The sequence below is a fragment of the Micropterus dolomieu genome, linkage group LG19 (genome assembly GCF_021292245.1).
Source record: "Micropterus dolomieu isolate WLL.071019.BEF.003 ecotype Adirondacks linkage group LG19, ASM2129224v1, whole genome shotgun sequence".
Taxonomy (NCBI): domain Eukaryota; kingdom Metazoa; phylum Chordata; class Actinopteri; order Centrarchiformes; family Centrarchidae; genus Micropterus; species Micropterus dolomieu.
Genome location: NC_060168.1, coordinates 21133814 through 21152824, shown reverse-complemented (window position 1 = coordinate 21152824; position 19011 = coordinate 21133814). Strand labels below are relative to the sequence as shown.

General features: G+C 39.0%; 1 protein-coding gene across 1 annotated transcript; it reads left to right on the top strand.

Annotated features, from left to right (window-relative positions):
* The first annotated feature begins 5590 nt into the window (after positions 1-5590).
* sash3 (SAM and SH3 domain containing 3) lies at positions 5591-15755 on the top strand. Its single transcript, XM_046031690.1, has 8 exons — positions 5591-5740; positions 7717-7812; positions 9266-9400; positions 11900-12035; positions 12744-12901; positions 13351-13560; positions 13665-13809; positions 14919-15755. Exons 1-8 carry the CDS (start codon positions 5678-5680, stop codon positions 15188-15190), a joined length of 1215 nt encoding a protein of 404 aa, XP_045887646.1. The 5' UTR covers positions 5591-5677; the 3' UTR covers positions 15191-15755.
* The last annotated feature ends 3256 nt before the right edge of the window (positions 15756-19011 follow it).

The window sequence follows — 19011 nt, the reverse complement described above, 5'->3', positions numbered from 1 at the left end:
AATAGATTAACTTGCCCAAGAGTAGGCTATATGAAAGTAGTTCAAATTTGCTCCACGTTGATCACAACAACAAAATTCTCAAAGATTAAATATCATGTGTGCAGCAAATCAAGTCTTCCTTTTCCTGACTATAAAGTTAGTTTGAATCAATCTGACCGCAGCCAATCATCATGTGTAGGCAGGAGGGAAAGGTGTGTTTGGCAATGCACACCAGCAGACAGACAAAATAAAATGACATTCTCATGATCACGTTTAGGTTTACTGTGAAGAGGTCATATTACGCCTTTTGGCTTTTTCCCTTTCCTTTATTGTGTTACATATCTTTTTTGTGCATGTTATAGGTTTGCAAAGGGAAAAGGGGAGAAGAGAGAGAGAGAGAGAATTGCTTATTAAGTGATTCATCATTTCCCTCTCTCAAACACACGCAGCAGTCCACTACTTGCCCCAGATGTCTGTGATATTGCAACAGGGTGTAGGTCTACTCACACTAGGCAATCTGTTTCAATCGCCTGAAAAATGCCATCAAAGACTATTGCTCAAGGAGAGACCGAAATTCCACCCTTTGGTAATATTAAAGTGTCATTATTTTATGCAATTCATGCGATGCGCAGCGTAGTTCATTAGGAAAGTGTGTTCATTTAAGTGTGTTTATCTTGATTAATGTAAATAATAGCTACTAATTACAATGAAAAATACATTATTTGTGATTCAAAATAATGGTAGTTGAAAAGAAGTAGAGACCCCCCACAGATGCATGATTTTACTGCTTCCATGGGAACTTAGACCCTCCTTATGGGAGCTGAGCTCCCATTGACGACTCCCATGTAACGCGAACCCTGTATACTCTCCAGGCAGTCAATGGACATAAAGTTGTTACTGTGATAAAGAGACAGTGCACTGTTAAAACATTAAGTAGAAAAGATCACTTTGCTCCAGTCTAGGTTGCTAAGCTGGTTAGGGAATATGTACTGCTGAAGCGAAGCACTGGTTATGCTTGTCAGGACCAGCCCTACTCTGCTTCTGATTTGCTAGTAGTCCTTAAATAAGTGCTGTGCATGTGCACCTCCCAACAAAGATCAAATAGAAGTGAGATGCTTAACTCAGTTGCTAAACTGGAGCAATCAACCCACAGGGTGAAAAGAAGTGCTGCAGCATTGTGCAGTATGACAAATATATGGTGTTTTTTGAAAATTAAACCATATAAATATATTCTTGTATTATAACTAAAATTATGAACATTTAAATTAGCATAATATGACCCCTTTAAAGACTACACTGTGGCAAAAAAAAACAGACCAACAACAACTTCCATTCTCATCCCGACACTTGAAGCTGCACAAAAAGCAGTAAGTTGAGGCTAATTTTAATATTATTTGGCCAGCCATAGCTTAAACTAGCAAAGAGCTGATGTTACCAAGATACTTGTTCTGGTTGCCAGGCCAAGTGGCTAGGTCACCAACAGAGAATCCAGGAAGCTGTCTCCAGTATAAAAGACAGGGGTCACAAATTGGCCCAGAATTTGTAACCTCATATTAGATGACAGGGATCAAGGCTAACGAGGCAGGCAGGCAGACAGCAGGGAAAACAGAGAGACTGGCAGGCAGGCAGATTACTGACGGTAACAGAGATAACACAAGATACTGAACACTAACATAGGCCATATCAAAATAAGAAGTAACAGAACAGAATAATAAAAATAACAAACTAATCCAGACACAAGCAGACAGATCACAAATAAACTAACACCAACAAGAAACACATGCTGAAGCTAAGGTTAAACGGAACCAAAAGCAGACAAAACCAAAATAACACATTGTCATTTATATTCCTGGTGAGGAATTAAGCAAATAATTGAGTAACAAGCAACCGTTGTCTTTGAAGAATTTATTAATAAAAGAGAATTAACAGAGAAGTACTAAAACACATGGTCCAGAGACCTGCTGCTTAGGGCAGCTTCGGGCGTCTGGCCCCGAGCAAACGGATGCATCATCATTTATGCAGTCTAGGTTTCTATGTTTTGGGGAACAGAGATCCTCTCTCGGCCTTGAATGAACATTCCAGGAGAGGAGAGGAACAACAAGAGAGGAAAACACCAAAACAATCTCACAGCTCTGACCTAAACCCTAGTAAATGTGGACGGAGTAACATAAGGAGTATAGGAGAGGAAAGGTGAAGGATAAAAACACAATACATATATATCTATAAGCCATAACAAAATTAGTAATAACAATAGTAATATAATAATAGTAAAAGACCATACATAAAAGATTAAATGTAAGAGGACACAATTTTCTGCCATAACACACATAACTAGGAGTAAATACAAAGTAGTTGGCCTATTTGACAATAACAGATTGGTGTCAACAACAGTCATTCATTATTAAACCAGGCAGGCCACTGTCTGTGTGTAGATAAATTATCAAACATCTCTGTACTTCAATTAATTAAAACAAACTAACAAACAATGCATATTAAAAACATATAAGCTTTTATTTTTGTACACCGAAATCACATCTATTAAAAAGTTTGAACAAACTGAAATAATATAGTAATGGTACCACTGTAGCTGAACAGCTATCAAAATAACATTTGAAAAACAACCTCTGTTTCAAGTCTTTGTACCAAGCTAAGTCAGCCGGCTGCTAGTGGTAGCTTCATATTTATCGGTCTTCTCATCTAGCTGAATCTACTTGAACGCAAATAAGCATATTTCCCAACCTTAGCTTTCTTACACTGATGAGTGGTTAGCAGTAAAGTTAGCCTAGCATTGTCAAAAGACACTTACATGCTCTATTAACTTGCTTTTTATTCATCATAATTACATTTTTCTACAAAGACTAGGCTAGGCATTAAACAACAAATTACATTTATATTACTGCTTTCTTCCAAAGGTGAGGAGCTCATGTCCACAGAAGGCAACTCTTCTGTCAGCATGTCTTTAAAGTGTGAATGTGCTGCCATCACATCAACGCCCTGCATCCACACACTCTTGTTTAACACTAGAAGCACATGAAGAAACAGTTCACTCAGACAGTCGGACAGCTTTCAGCAAAAGGCATATTCATCCATATCCGCTCTACACTGAATTTTGTGGTAAAGAGGCCCTGAAAAAGAGGAACATGTATGAGATCATTGTTCTCTGTGAAGAATAAGGTCCTCTGTTGTGCCCTTTTGTTATTTAGTTACTGTTACATTTCAATATCTTTATATGTAGTCATCCCTTGTGATCAGCGTCCTCCCAGCACCTTGCAAGTACAAGTACTTAAAGGTGCCATTAGGTGTTTACATTCAGTGCATTGTGTGAATCTACATTGTCTAAAAAAACATGATCAGTGCACTCCTTCCTTGTGAAATATTCTCAAAGCCAAGTTTTCAAAAGTATTTTAAATCCTGCGTTTTTACGCCCGTGCTTGCTAGCAAGCGGTCTTCTTCTTCATTGTCTTTGGTGACACATTTCTGTGCTTCTTTGCTTCTCAGCTTCGCCAACTGTCGATCGATCGAACAATTAGCATGTGAATCTCGTTACCCACACGTGTACAAATACAAACAAAACAGGGACCTTCTCTTCAAAACATTACTCCATAGCCCCACTAGTTGTCAAATCACAGTGTACAGAAGGATTGGCAAAGATACATCAAAATGTATTTTAAAATAAAGTACTGTATTTTTGTATTTCAAAAAAAAAAACTTTTCCAAGATACCATGAAATCCCTTCGCCCCCCTTCTGTCTATCTGCTTATTTGATCTGAACAGTGACTAAGTTGATTAAGTGATCAATGTTTGACATCAACAGCTTTTCTCTCCCCAATGAGTCATGCGATAAATCTGATAGGCAACCAGTTAACAGATCAAATATTCACTTACCCCTGTGATGAAAGTTGTGATCAAACCAACATTTTGCTAATGACTCACAATTGAATCCTGATTTACTTATAATTTAGTGTTTGGGTTATAAAGGGCCTTAATAGCATCATCTGAGCAACAACAAACACGACTGGTGGATGAGTTGACAACTTGTTGGTTAATGATGTTGTTAGTGACAATAAGGTGCATGTGTGCAAATAAGTTACACCATCTTGTAGCTTTATAAAGTAATAGTGTACAAATGCTGCAAGTAGCAAGCTAACATTAACTGTGAGGGCTGCTGCTCAGGTCAAATAGTTATCAAGAACATTATGTAAATTGGTGAGTGATTTAGCCTAGGCTGCTAAAACTTTGGTTTTTAACAGGAACTGCACGTTTCTCAACTTGATCTCAGGTCAGATTTCTGTTCTGAACTGCAACACATCATCATCGGTAGTACTAATATAATAATATGTTATCTAACATTATAATGAAATTTTATCATTCTGAAAGTACTTTTACCTTTTGATACTTTAAGTACATTGGTCTGATAATATCTATGTGCCTTTACTGGAGGAACATTTTTAACACATTACTTGTACTTGTTGTTTGGTAATGTTTTTGTCCCTTTAAGATCTGCAGACAGATCAGTTTGTTGCCAGTCTTAAGTCGAGTGACAGGAAACTAAAATAGGGCATCCTCTTATCATGTGGTTTGCTAACCCACCAAAATAACAAGCTAAACTTGACTTACATTTTTACTTCCCTTGCTACCAATGTTTGCCTTGTCCAGCAGGCTGAGTGTATATTTAAAAGCATGCACATTTCTGTGACTCACTTAAGTTGTTTTTGCCCTGATTGTCTGTTTTGGATGTTTTTTTACACTGTCAGCATGTGTCTCACTTTGCAGCTATTTTGTCTCATAAACCACTTTTTGTATAAATATCCTCTGTTGGGTGACCTGGACTGTCTGATCACCGGTTTGTGATGGGTGTCATGGCCTCCTGTAGCTGTGGCAGACCTCTGCTGCAGCTGCAGAGTGGTTACTGAGTTTCTAAATATGTCATCTTTAGATTTCTTTCACTTCCACACTTCAGTGCACTGACAAATACGTGCTCATTTCAGAACGATGGCTAAACAACAAGATGAAAAAAAACACACAAAAAACATTGTTTGGCCTGGACATCCCGAACACAGAGAGCTGGTGCACAATTCAAGAGCTGCTGTGTTGCATGATAGAGATTTTTCCTGTCGGCAAATCTATTTCAACATTCTGCTGAAGTTGAAAACTGACGTCTGTAGGAGTAGAGATGTCGTAATACAGCAGCTACACTTCACAATGACTTTTAAAACCACTGCTCCTTATTGATTTAGAGAGCTTTTATTTGACTGAAAATGTTAATTATAAGTAACCAGAGGTTGATTTATTTAATTAAAACAAGCTTCACAGAAAAAAAAACCTTTCTTTTCAACCTCTATCAGCCTATCAGTGGTAACAGAACAAACTGAGTTGTGTGTGTCAGTTCAGTTTAGAGCCACAGAGTTTTTAGCATAGAAATCCAACAAATACATGTGACACGCTCACTAGCCTGTGTGTAAACCTGAGCACCAAAAATTGGGTTTGCCTCTTCAGTTTCTGCGCAGGCCACGTGACTTCCTCTCAGCCTCTGAAATTCGTTCGGCTACAGTGGAGTGCATCTCTACCTCCCCTCTGTTTTTTTTTATCTGACTACTTTGGCAGTGACAGCAGTGACAGAAACCCTCACTGATTAAAACCGGTGTAGCACTCTTACAGCTTTCTGTCCAGAGAGATCTCAGGACCGCTGAAGCAGAAGATGTTGAGGCGAAGGCCTTCCAATGCCTCGGAGAAGGAGCAGGTGCAGGTACAAAAGAAGAAGGTGAGCTGAGTTTTTCATATTTGGTTTGTTTTAAAAGGTAATGAAGGTTTAAAGTTAATGTAATCACACAAAGCCTTTTATTATGTGTGAATGTCATAGGCTGGGATTGTGGAGAGGTATTTATCAGCAATTTTATGCTTGTTTCTACGTTACTTACAGCTGTCTTTGTGTGCACATATATTCGACACAGGATGTCTGCTCAAGTTTAGTGCAAACCTTTGCGGTGAAGCTGAACAAACCCACACACATAAACACACACAGCATAAAGCTCAGCACGATCTTTACTTTTAAAACTGAATATGTTATAAGTGTCTAGTCTACTCTCAGGCCTCAACATATTCTTTGTACTGTTTTAGAGCAGTAAAGTTCCTCTATTCTGGCAGAGTGAATCATTGCTTCAGATGTAGTTTGAGTCACAGCAGGCTTTGTGGCTTCTGGTGTTTTCGTCTCCAGCTGCCACCATGAGAGCGAGCCTCCCACGCTTGACACCAGTGCCCTTATTTTCCATCCATATCTCCCCTCCTGTGGTCTAATTCACGCCTCGTCATTATACACCTCATTGCCTTTGAACATCATTGTTCCACGACCCGAGTCACTATTCTGCGATAAATCGAAGATTGATTTATCTGAAAGCTTTGTGGCTTTTCAGCGAGGTGAGCTGCTGCAGGAAAAACAGACAGACATATACCAGCAAAACTCATAATGGCCTCATAATAAAGGTCATTTGTTCCCTCAACTGCACTGGCGGTTTAATTCTTCAGGGTAGACGAAAACATCAGAGACCATAGCCACCAGTGCTGACTGAATGTCTGCAATGATTGGCTGCCAGAAAGTTGCTCAGGCTTTGCCCATTTCCTGTGGTTTCAGCAAAGACTTGAGAAGGATGAGGCACGATAAGATTGTGCACAGCGACATGTGGTTATATGGAAAATTAGATGAAGAATTTCCACCAGTGCTAGAAGAAACTCTAAGATGTGACAATTATGCAAAAGAGTAAAGATTTGGCTTCTTTTGGGGGGGTGGGGTGGGTCAAAGTAAGTCACATGTCATAGTAAGTCACATGCAAGCAACATGCTATATACAGCAGACCTGAGGGATCAGTCCATAAATTGATTAGTTGATTGATAGAAAATAATCAGCAGCTATTTTGATATAACTGATGAATCTTTTGCCATAGTAAATTTTCAAGCAAAAATGCCGCAAATTGCCCAGTTCCACCTACTCAACTATGGGGTTTTGTAAACTGAATATCTTGAAGTTTTGGACAGTTGGTTGGACAAACATTTTACTGACCAAACTATTAGAGACTCAATCAAGAAAATAATCAACAGATCAATCGATAATGAAAAAAATATTTGCAGCCCTATACCAAACTTTAAATTCAGAATAGAGCATTTCACAGAAGGTTGATTCCCATCTGTCCTTTTTCAAATTCAGACTAGAAAGATGCATCGTCTTGCTGGCATTGAGTTATAAGATGAATTTGCTTTGTTGTTTCACACATTCAACCTTTTTATTTTCCTCTCCCCATGGATCTTTGTTAAGTTTAAAAGTCGCTGTTATGAATACAAACTATTTATTACAGACAATTATGGATCACCGCAAATCATTTCTTTTGTGTTTCCTGCTAAACTGCTCTACTGCATTTAAAATACATATTAGAAGCAGCTGCCACGTGCTGACATTAAACGATCCAGATTCATGACTTTATGTTTGATAACTGTGTGTGCAGAGACAGTTGTTCCTTCTGAGAAAAACCTCTGCAGGTTCGTTCAGTTCACATATAGAGAGTTAAAACGTTGGTGCACAACCATGAGATCAGCACTATCAGTGTTACAGTAAGAACCACAAAGCAACGGACTGTCATGTTTATAGCGTTCTCAGCTCTGTGGAGAAAGCACTATGACTGGACCTTTGCTGCTAGTTATGGCTTGGTTATGATTTTAAAATGAAGTCAATGCTTTGTGTGTTTACAGCTCACTCTGCAGAGGTCCAGCAGCTTCAAGGATTTTATGAAGCACAAACCCACCTCTCCTGTTGTGTCAGAAAAGGAGTTTACCTTGGAGGAGAATGTAAGCTGAACTTTTCCTCTCAAACATACACATTAAAACACACAATCACATTATCAGACATATGTCACTGTTTTGAAAAGTAGAAGTAGATATCTTATAAACACTTTGTGTGCTTAGTTCCTAAATGGCAGTTCCTACAGATGCTTTATCACATTGTTCCTCATCCGTCATACTGTGACCAAATGATGCTGCATCCAGAAGAGGCCAAAGTGCATGAAGGCCGAGCAGAAATTGATCACGGCTGATACAGAAGTGTAGTTTGTTTCTTCCTTAATTTAACAAACTGCTGAATGTGTGGGCATATGTTAGCACTTTACACAGAACTTTAACAACTTCCCAGAAACATATTTTATACCGTGAGTGGAAGTTGGAGGACAAGTAAATGTAGAGGTGTAGAAGAAGAGAGGAAGTAAGAATGAGAAGCGTTGCACAGAGCCCAGATGACTGCAGCATGCAGACAGGATGTCCTCTTGTGTGAGCCAGTCAAGCAGAGAGCCTCTGTGTTAGACAGACAGTTGCAGAAGCAGCAAGCATTTAACCAGTAGTCTGACAGTGCTCCCCCAGAGAGTTTTTATTTCTATATTCATCTGTTACATCCCACTCTTTCTCTGTGTTTGTTTACAGCAACAGTTATCTCTCTTTACCATAGTGCTTATTTGAAAAAGTCTAAACTCAACTTAGTTTTGTGAGAGGAAGTTATGATTACAGTCTACAAGTGCACGAATTCCTTTAAAAAATCTTTGAATGTGAGCGCAGAAGACTGTATCAAAACCGCACGAGAAAACAGCTATTATAAACTCTGCTACAGTTTACTATTGTGGACACTCACTATCCTAAAATAAACCACTAGATGTCGGTAGCCACAGAGGGATGTTCAATGTATAAAATGTCTAAAACAGCCATCACAAACTGTCCCTCTTAAAGTTCTATTTTCTCTAAATCTAACAGCATTTCTGCTTTATTTTCCTTTACAAATTACAGATGACTCAACCTCTGTGTCCTCAAACATTGCAAAGTGTCACACAGAACATTTGTTCTAACTAAGTGCCTCATAAAAATACTGAACATCTTTAGCTTTCATTACTGAGCCCACAGCCCTGCAGCGTTTGTCTGCAGATGGTGTTGTGTTTGGAAACTCTGCTTTCAATCAGCTGGCCACAACACAGTGCAGGTGTGAGAGTGGGTGTGTGTTGTGCATGTGACTGTGTAGGTTTTAGCGGTAACGCATACTGCACAATAATACACAATGCAACTCCCATAATTTGTGAATACTGTGTGTGACTCAGCAGTGATGCCCCAGTGAGAATCATTTTAGTTTTGCCATGTTTAAAGTTCACTCAACTTTCCCGTAACTTTACTAAATTTAAATAAGGTTGTGCCACATACCCTCTCATCCTCTCCTAACATCTGTCGACAAATTGGTGTTGATGATTTTTTGTTACTCTCATCTCAGGTGGCAGAGTGTGTAACAGCAGAAGAAGCAGTAAAAAGCGGCAGCAAATTGGGCAAGAAATGGCGCAACGTCATCTCACGTACCATGACCCGCAAAACATCCAAGATGGTGCAGAAGGCTCTGGCTGAGGAGGGGGTAAATCCTGTTTATACTTACACTTATGAAGATCACAGTATCACAGTAGCAATTCATATATTTAAAGTAGAACACACCTTGCTCTCTACGGACACTGTTGTTGTTGCAAAAAGATTGAAATTGTCTCCATCTAGTGGACAAATGTATGTACTGTGTTTTTCAAAACAAAGGCAGAATGTGTTACTTTCCACCACTGAAAATGAAAAACAGTACATTTACTCAAGAATTGTACTTTACTACAAATTGTAAGCACTTGTATTTACTCCAGTATTTCCATGACATGCTACTTTACTCTTCTACTCTACTACAAATCAGAGGGAATTACTTTTTATTCCAGTATGTTTATCTGACAGCTACACTTATAGGTTACTTAACATATGATGATAATGTATTAAAGATTAAACTGACTAAGAGTATACAAAGAAGTTGCCTCCACCTCGACCAATTGTAATAGTAAAATGTTACATACATATTAATGCATCAGCAGTATCTACCAATTTGTGGTAGTATAGGCATATTCAAAGAGCAACATTTTCATATTGAGTGCTTTTGATACTTAAAGTATGTTTCCTTATAATACTGTTCTTTTACATTCAATACAGTATTTTGACACTTGTAAAGCAGTATTTTGACAGTGTAGTTTAGCTACTTTTATTCAAATAAAGAACCTGAATATTTGCTCCACCACTGAGGTCTGACATTTACCTGAGTTTGGTTCTCAGTTCAGTGCTCCAAACTTACAAAACTGCAAATGATTTGTCATGAATAAGGTTCTTTTATGTCATAATAAACAAAAAAGCAAAACCAGAGTGGATTTATGAAGCCTTATATTGTTAAAAATATGGTCTCCCAATGTGTCCTTGATGTTCTAAGATCTTGAGCTTACATTGACCTCTGACCTGATTTTGAGAAAAATTACTTTTCTAAAGGTATCATTTAACCTATGGAGCATTGAAATTGACAAAATATAGCAAAAGGTTAACAGACAAGTCAAATGAATAACTAAATACAATAATAATATTGTTAGTCAAGTAATAAGTAAGTGTAAAAGAAATGTAAAGCTTTGTACTTTTCAATCAGTTTTTTAAAGACGAGCAAAATGCTTTTTCCTTTACCACCAATTAGTTTAAAAAATAAATTATATTTTAGGCTTTAATTTATTTTACTCAACTATTTATCTGTCACTAGCTTATTGTAAACAACTGCGTGGGTGACTATAGTCTGGCTGTGCACAACTGGCCTAATTTTCCAGTTAGAGAAAACGCAGCAACTTCTCTCCTTCAGATGACGCAAACGTGAGGGGGTTGGCAATCTTAACAGATACAGTGTTATGGAAGGTATATTGGATGTGTGGTTTGTATAACACAGAATAATAATAATTTCTTCACAGTGACATCACTGCAGTATTGACAATTAGTGTCATACTGCCATGAAGCATAACGACAGGTATTGTTTATGATAACTTGAATTGTAACTGGTGCACAGTGATGTAAAAAAGTATCAGCGGAGTGAGGGAATTAACTATTCACAAAGTTGTTACTATAATTGAACAAGTTGCCATCTTCAAATGTGGCACAAATGTCCACTTGGACTCAAGGATGAACTGATTAGAATTTGGCCAAGGTCAAGGTTCACTGTGACCTAACAAAACACATTTTTGACCATAACTCAAGAAGTGATGCTGGGATTATGACAAAATTTATAATCCCAAAAGTTAAATGTAAACTTCACTGTGACATCATAATGTCCTTTGGTCTTAATTCAACACCATAACTCAGGAACAGAAGATTGTGACCATGATTCATAGCTGGTCAGACACTGAATGGGTGACACTTTTGACTCAAAGGGTCATTAAGACTTCAAATAGGTTTTAGCCATAATTTAACAATGATCTGGATAGTTCCAGATTTCACACACATGTTGACTGGGACGACACAACGAGGAAACAATAACTAGCTCGGTACTGGCTTTCCTCCATCTCGTACATTCTGCCTTTCACTTCCTACCTCAATCTGAATTTCAAGTAACAACGGAATCACATGACTGCAAACAACAAACCAGAGTATGGCTAGCTAATCCTGATCTGTGAGTGAGTTTCACATCCAGCTCATAGAGAGACTAAAAACATAAGAATACCTCTTTACATCCCGTACATGTGTTCGTGTTTAGTCAATACATCCATGATAATCCTTCATTAATCAATCAATATAGTGATAACTCCCATTTAGCCAAAAAATACACTTTATACCTTTTATTCAATTCTAATTTTCCTATTTTCTGTCCTAGCAAACGTTAATTATATTTTTGACTTCTCTGATAACTTTTATGGCATTTTGTCAGTTTCCAGGCTCCTTATAAAATATGACATCGCTGTTGTTTTGAAAAAATGTTTTCTAAGGAAAGCTTCTTCATTATGTCACCTTCAGTTTCAAGTCAGCATTACTAATTGAGTGAATGGACTGGACCTCTGACCTGCACTGTTGTCTTCTGTGTCTCCAGGGTGAGAGCGGTGAGGATCTGTCTCCGGTCTCTCCTGACTGGCTTCCAGATCTGAGCGCAGGACAGAGGACGTCTGTGTGCTCCACAGGGTCAGAGGACACCGCGCCTGGCCCCTTCACCCGCCAACTCTCAGGCAGTAAGTGTACTGTACTGTAATCTGTGTCCCTGCAAACCAGAGGTGTCCAAACTATGAGGGGGAGTTGAAGGGGGCATATAACTCCTAAGACTTGATACACATATTTTTAGATTACACTTATGTACATTATCTTTAATGTTCATAAATAAATTAACGTACATAAATACAAGTCATGACAAGTCTACAAGTCATAGAATAAAGACCCTATAACTCCAGAACTTGCCTGAGAATCATCTTGTTTTTAAGTTTTCTTCCGTATCAAAGTAATTCAGTAATAGCTGTCTTCATCCGGGGGTACACTGAAAACAGGAACTACTGAGAGCCATACTTTCAATGTTGCCAATTTGCCAACTCACTGACTCCATGGCAACATTATACTTCCTGTTTACATCCCCAAAGCATTATGAGAACTGCACTACCAAAAAAACCTAGAGCCAATTATCAACCAAATACTAGGAAGACAAAGAAATGACTATTTCTTTAATAAACTATAATGAACTATTAATATTGATAGTGTATTATGTTTTTGGCTCAGAATCTCCCTTCAGCATGTCTATTACCCTGACAGTCTCCTCTGTCTATTCATGTGCAGCTATTTGAACTGTGTTTTGAACCTGTGGACATAAAGACAAGCAAAACCCCTCCTTAACAATAGGTATCTGAAGGCTCAGGATGAATCTGACCCCGCTTCTTATCTGTGCACCTCAGGCAGCGACAGACAGAGCTTGGACAGTGGATACTGCCAGAGGGACAGCATGAGACTGGAGGAGAACGGCCTCTCTTACAACGGACCTTTCTGTGGTCGCGCTCTGGTTCACACTGATTTCACGCCCAGCCCCTACGATGTTGAGTCGCTCAAACTTCAAGTGAGTTTCAGAGGGGAAGTCTTCCTCGCTGTCTCTGATGCCATCCTCGGCCTCTTCAGCTGTCTTGTCATTTCTTCCTCCAGGGAGCTTGTTAACCAAGTGAAACAAGATTATTATTCTTCAAGGCAAAGTTTAGACTACATCACCCCATGACTGACTGACTGTTTGATCAAAAAACATAATTTCAGTAGTGATTGTGTCATTACAATGAAAATTATACAGTAGTGCACAAGGAGAAACGTCTGTTAATTGAAAGTCTGTTCAAATTTCAAATTCATGTTTTGCTTTTCATTCCCTTCATATCATTCTACACAAGTGATGCATATTTTGAGTAAATGGAGAGATGTTGTTTGGCCAAATTATTCTTGCTCTCAAGGTCTTTCGTCTGTATCCTTTGGTGACATCATCATGACTAAGTCTGGCGCTCATGCGTCATCTCTCGCTTACAGAAAGGAGACATCATCCACATCATTGAGAAGCCCCCTGTCGGGACCTGGACAGGGAAGCTCAACAACAAAGTGGGCTCCTTTAAGTTCATCTACGTAAACCTGCTGCCAGACAGCCCCCCCTCCAAGAGAAGACACCGCAACAGCAAGATCGGCCGAGCCAAGTCCAAACCCAAGACCCTGGAGGAGGTGCTGGACACCATCGGTCTTACTGTAAGATACTCTCTGATGACAGTTTGTTACGCTGGAGCCGCATTGTCATAATCATGCATATCCATCTTAATGTTGAGTTTATGTTGTATGTTGTTGTGTTTCAGGAGCTGAGTTCTTTGCTGTCCATGCACGGTTTCCAGAGCCTGGAAGACTTTGCAGGACTGAAGGAATCTCACCTTAACGAGCTGAACATCACCGACCCCGAGCAGCGCTCCAAGATCCTGAATGCCTCTGAGCTGCTGAGAGACTGTAGGTTTACAAACTGTGATGCTGCAACAATATTTCATATGATGCTCTACTGGCTGGAAATAAGAAGATACCTCTAATCCAGAATTTCAGATCAGAAAAAAAATGTCCCATTAAAAAACAGTACTGTAAGTACTGCTAATTTTAGAGTCACTTTGTGCCACTCAGATGTCGTGTTTAGGCAGCGTGTCTTCAGGGAATAAATTATGCTACAGTCATATTTTTTCTGCATCAGCTACATAATTAAGTGCATTTAATGGCTCAGTTGCACTGCATTACACTCACAGTTTGTAGTTATACTCACTCACTTTCCCGGCTTTCCCCTGATATCTTGGCTCATCTGAGCTTCAGACAAATCATTAAACATGATTTGAACACCAGGAACAACAGCTGTATGTCGAATACAGTTTATGGACTTCCATTAGTGTTACAGTTAGCTGCTACAAACCTTATTCTTATTATTCACTGTTGACTGGCACTGCACTTTCTTCCTTTCCTGTATGATGATGATGATATCTACTGTGTTGAGATTAATATTAGAATCAAGGGAAAGTTAAAAAAAAAAAATCTACATATTTATTAAAAACCTATTGGCAATGAAAGAATGCAACACACCCTGACTGGGACTGTTTTCATAGATTTTGAATGAATGACTTGCAGGAAGCCAAAAACAATCCAACCTGTTCAGCTGGTTATGTAGCAACTACTAAATGTCCTGACCTAGAAAAACAAATCTGAGATGATAGTGGAGCTCAACAGAAAAAAAAATTAGCGCATTAATACACAATTTTTATTGTAAAAAATCCCACAAACTAAAATCACACTTTAATGGACATTGACCCGAAACTCAAGAGAGTGACAAAGCCCCCTGGTGGGTCTGTAAAAAGCATTTTGACAACACCTACAGTCAGCCAGTCCCAGGACAATAAATTACGCACACAATCTCAAAATAGAGAGTAATCTGAACATATTTATGAGATTGGTTCTTTTGTATTTGTTGACAGACTTAGCTGAAATAAGATGAACAGACCTCTCAGAGTCCAGGATGAATTAAAAAAAGGCCTGTATTGAGCTGTTCTGTATTAAAATGTGTTCATCTTTGCTCCATGTAGCTGAAGAAGAGTCAGAGCCAGAAGAGGAAGACAGATCTGTGGAGGACACCAAGGAGCCGAGGGATTCAGGCTGCTTCGAGAGCTCGGAGAACCTGGAGAGTGGACGTGAGGAGCCAAAGACAGAGGAAGACCTCCAAGATGAAGCATCAGAGGAGGAGACAAACCAGGACAAACACGAGCAGGATTCAGAACAGCGAGAGGAGAACCAAACAGAGCAGCTGGATGCCCTGCAGGAGGAGCTGCAGGAGCTGACGGTGGACGAAGGATCTTGAAAAAGTGGTGGAAAAATAGTCAAACTTCTTTTATTCCTGGTTCTCAGGGACTCTGTGGACGGAGGTTTTGTGCCATTAAGAACGTCTCCTCAATAAAAGAGAGCGGTCTTGTGATTTGAACACAATGTGAGGTTGAAATATTGAATGAACATGATGGTCACCGTTTTACTCACTTTGCTTGAACTGTTGGGCAAGCAGCACAACTGGTCTCCATCAGCCACAGCTGGGTTCACTGTTTGTGATGTTATATTGTAGGAATTATGATGTTTCCTACTGAGGATTGTATGTGCGGTGTGAATGAAGGTACCAAGCATGAAGCATTTAAAGGTTTTCTTTCTCTTCAGTATGACCCTGTCCTAAATATGTTCATGTTGTGCAGGCTTCTACAAATATGAATGTAAAATATTTTCAGATGTTTTTTCATGTGCCTTGAATTGTAACTTTCAGTGGTTTGCTATTGCTTACATGTTATGAGGTACGCTACAGTGATTTCTGTCACATGCGATCATGGGGATGTCTGTACCTGTGCTGTAAATAGAATTTGAATAAAAAAAAATCAGTGACATGTGGTTGATAACGTAACCCATTAATTATTAGTCATTTTAAAGGCTTTATCTTGAGAAAGTGAGTGAAAAAAAGTATTCTAAATCTATATGATTCTTTGATAACTAATAATAGATATTTCTAAATAATCTTAACTCCACTTTCACTTCACACTTCATGTCCACTTTCCTAACTGTTTCCAGAGGTTTCCACTACATCTTTAGTTTTTAGTGGCAAATGCACAGTTGTCATCACGTGTTCTAAGTATGAAACTGAGACATGACAACCCAGCAAATTCCACTCTGACTTTTCAATAACTTTGGGCTAATGAGTTGGTGAGTTGTCTCGATTCTTCCTTTTTTTAATCGTGGCTTAATAACTGCAGTTTCTGGTTCTGTAAACAGGCTCAGAGTAGAGAAGTGATAACTATTTGCAGATCTGTTGCCAAGTAGAAAAAAAAACACCTTCGAAAAAGCCTGTAGGCAGAATATCAAGGCAGCAGGAGGAGAATTTCAGATCTTGGACAATATCCTCCAGGGTTTTATGGCAAATTATGTCATGCTAATTTGTTTTAAATGGATGCAAGGACAGTGCTGACATCTTGTCTGGTTTTCTGAATTTTGTCAGTGGAAGAGAAGGCAAATTCATTGCATAACTCAGTGGATACAAGTTCAAGGGATACTGACACAAAAGGTTTTGTCATACTGTCAATAATAGCACGTGCATTATTATTGTTTTTGGCAACGATGTTAGCAAAGAAGGACTGCCTTGCATACTCTCTTTATAGACCTATGTGTCATATTGAAGGTAGAGATTTGTTTCAGCTGTGTTCAGCTTTTCAATATTATCTTTTTTCATTTTACCAGCGAGGTAATGGCACTCGGCAGGTGTGGAAGAAAAGTCCTTTCTGAATACACCATTTTGTGATTAACCCCAGTTGAAGATTTGTGTGTACAGCGATATCATCTCAAAGAAAACACAGGAATGATCAGAGCATCAATCACCACCACCTTAGTCCTTAGGACCCTTGGAGATGATTAAAACCAGAGTAGAGTGTGCCTCTTATTGTGTGTGGGCTCCATCACATGCTGAGTCAGTCCATAGTTACCCAGAATTCAACAACAGTTATTTAGTGCTGCTCTTCTGGGGGTTGTCAACATCGATGTTAAATTAGCCAACAATAACTACAAAGACAAAGTAAACACAGATGACAGACAGCAGTTCGGAAAAGTCATCAATGCATTTTGCACAGTATTGAGGAGGCCAGTAGATGCTTAAAAATACAGTTCAACAAGAGGAATTCACTTGGCAGGCAATATATTCAAAAGATGCCAAATTTCCATGAGACATCTGCTTGCGTTGGAAAGAATTATTAAACAAAATGGCTACTCCACCTCCTTTCTTGTGCACTAGTCTAACCAAGTTTCAGTTAAAAACATACAATCAAGATTAATTTAACATGATTTGCCTGCCAAAGACCTGACGATTAATAAAGCTATATTTAGTGAGTTCAAAGCATTCTCCGCCAGTTTAACATTTGTTTGTGACAGGGCTGAAGACGAGGAAACGATATCAGATTTGATATATTTGCAGAATTGGTTGAGTGCATCCTGTTTCCTAACAGATTAACCCAATTTGATGACTGAATGGAGTGCCACCTATAGAAAGTTACCAGCATGTCCTGGAAATATTCATGAGTGTCTTCATCCTGACAGCCTGGACCCAAAAGATATCAGTAATCTCACAAGGGGTAAGTTTGGTCCCAGCATTGACCAGCTTTTTCATCTGGTCAGTCAAGTCCAGGAGGGAAGAGGGTGATAGGAGAGGAGAGTGACCTGGATGAGGTTAGAGGGTAGCCTGCATGGCTCTGATGTCTATTATGTTTAACTTGCTTCAGGCTGGGGCTGAGGTGGCTCTATTTCAAGATTTGTGTTGTGTTGTGTCTTGCCGTTGTTTTGATTCCTCTTGTCTCTTGTCCTTGGCAGAGGGAACAGTAAACTGGAGTAAAATGGATTAGAAGTGAACAAATTTTACTCCTGACGTCCATCTGGCTTAAATAGATATCTGGCGGTGCTGGAAAAACATTAGAATGTCAATAAAGTGCACTGACTGCAGGATATACACTCACCTAAAGGATTATTAGGAACACCTGTTCAGTTTCTCATTAATGCAATTATCTAATCAACCAATCACATGGCAGTTGCTTCAATGCATTTAGGGGTGTGGTCCTGGTCAAGACAATCTCCTGAACTCCAAACTGAATGTCAGAATGGGAACGAAAGGTGATTTAAGCAATTTTGAGCGTGGCATGGTTGTTGGTGCCAGATGGGCCGGAACACAGTATTAGTATGGTGTTCCTAATAATCCTTTAGGTGAGTGTATTGTTCAGAGTCAAAAATCTGTTGAATTTCTTAACTGGTGGTAGAGGGCCACTAATGAACACCTCAGCATTAAGGAGCTCAACAGAGCAGTAAAGTCTAACTCCAGTAATTCTGACTCCTGTTTCACAATATCATTGGTCTCTATGCGCACTATGATATTTTTCATGGTTTGGTGTTTCGCCATGGGAGATTCTTCCTGTCATGTCACAGACCGTGTACTATCTCTCTTAAACGGTGCTAGCTAGCAGCTCTGTGATGCTGTACAGTGGTGCTTTGAGCTAAATGCATCCTGGTTTTAAGTGATATGTTTACCATGGTCACCAAGTTTAGCTTGTCAGGATGCTAACAACTAGCAGCACAGCTGAGGCTGATGGGAATGTCATTAGTTTAGCAGGTATTTAGTCATAAGCCAAAGTATTGGACAAATTTAAAATTTATCCTTACGCAAATGTGAATGTTTGTACCAAATTCCATGACAACCCATCAGATCCTTGTTGAGATATTTCAGCATGACTAAAGCCACAAAAGTTAGGAACAATTAAGCAAAGAAGTGATCCACCTACAAAAAACAGTAGAGAACGCAAATTAATGTTGGGCCAGGAATATCGTTTCTTCAAGCCGTTTCTCATCTTTTTTTTCTTCTTTTGCAAAACCCTTTCCCTCGCAGCATTACAGTCTGCAAAAAGCTGTTGTATATTCATATAATACCATTGTTTTCAAAGATGCCTCTGGAGAAATTTGAATTCATACAACAGTTTGTTATTATCCAGGGGCACAAACATGCCAGTATACAAAACAAGTCCTCTGTTGAATATTTAATGATAGCAGATAAACTGAGACGCCTCTGGATTTCTTAGAGTCTCATCTCAAGAAAACCTTTTTTTAAAAGACAAGGAA

What these genes read in the sequence shown, in the direction of transcription:
- sash3 (XM_046031690.1), top strand. Translation starts at nt 5,678, where the DNA reads ATGTTGAGGCGAAGGCCTTCCAATGCCTCGGAGAAGGAGCAGGTGCAG. An exon ending in TGCAGGTACAAAAGAAGAAG is followed by an intron (nt 5,741 to 7,716) that starts GTGAGCTGAGTT and finishes GTGTGTTTACAG; the next exon opens with CTCACTCTGCAGAGGTCCAG. An exon ending in CTCTGAGCTGCTGAGAGACT is followed by an intron (nt 13,810 to 14,918) that starts GTAGGTTTACAA and finishes TGCTCCATGTAG; the next exon opens with CTGAAGAAGAGTCAGAGCCA.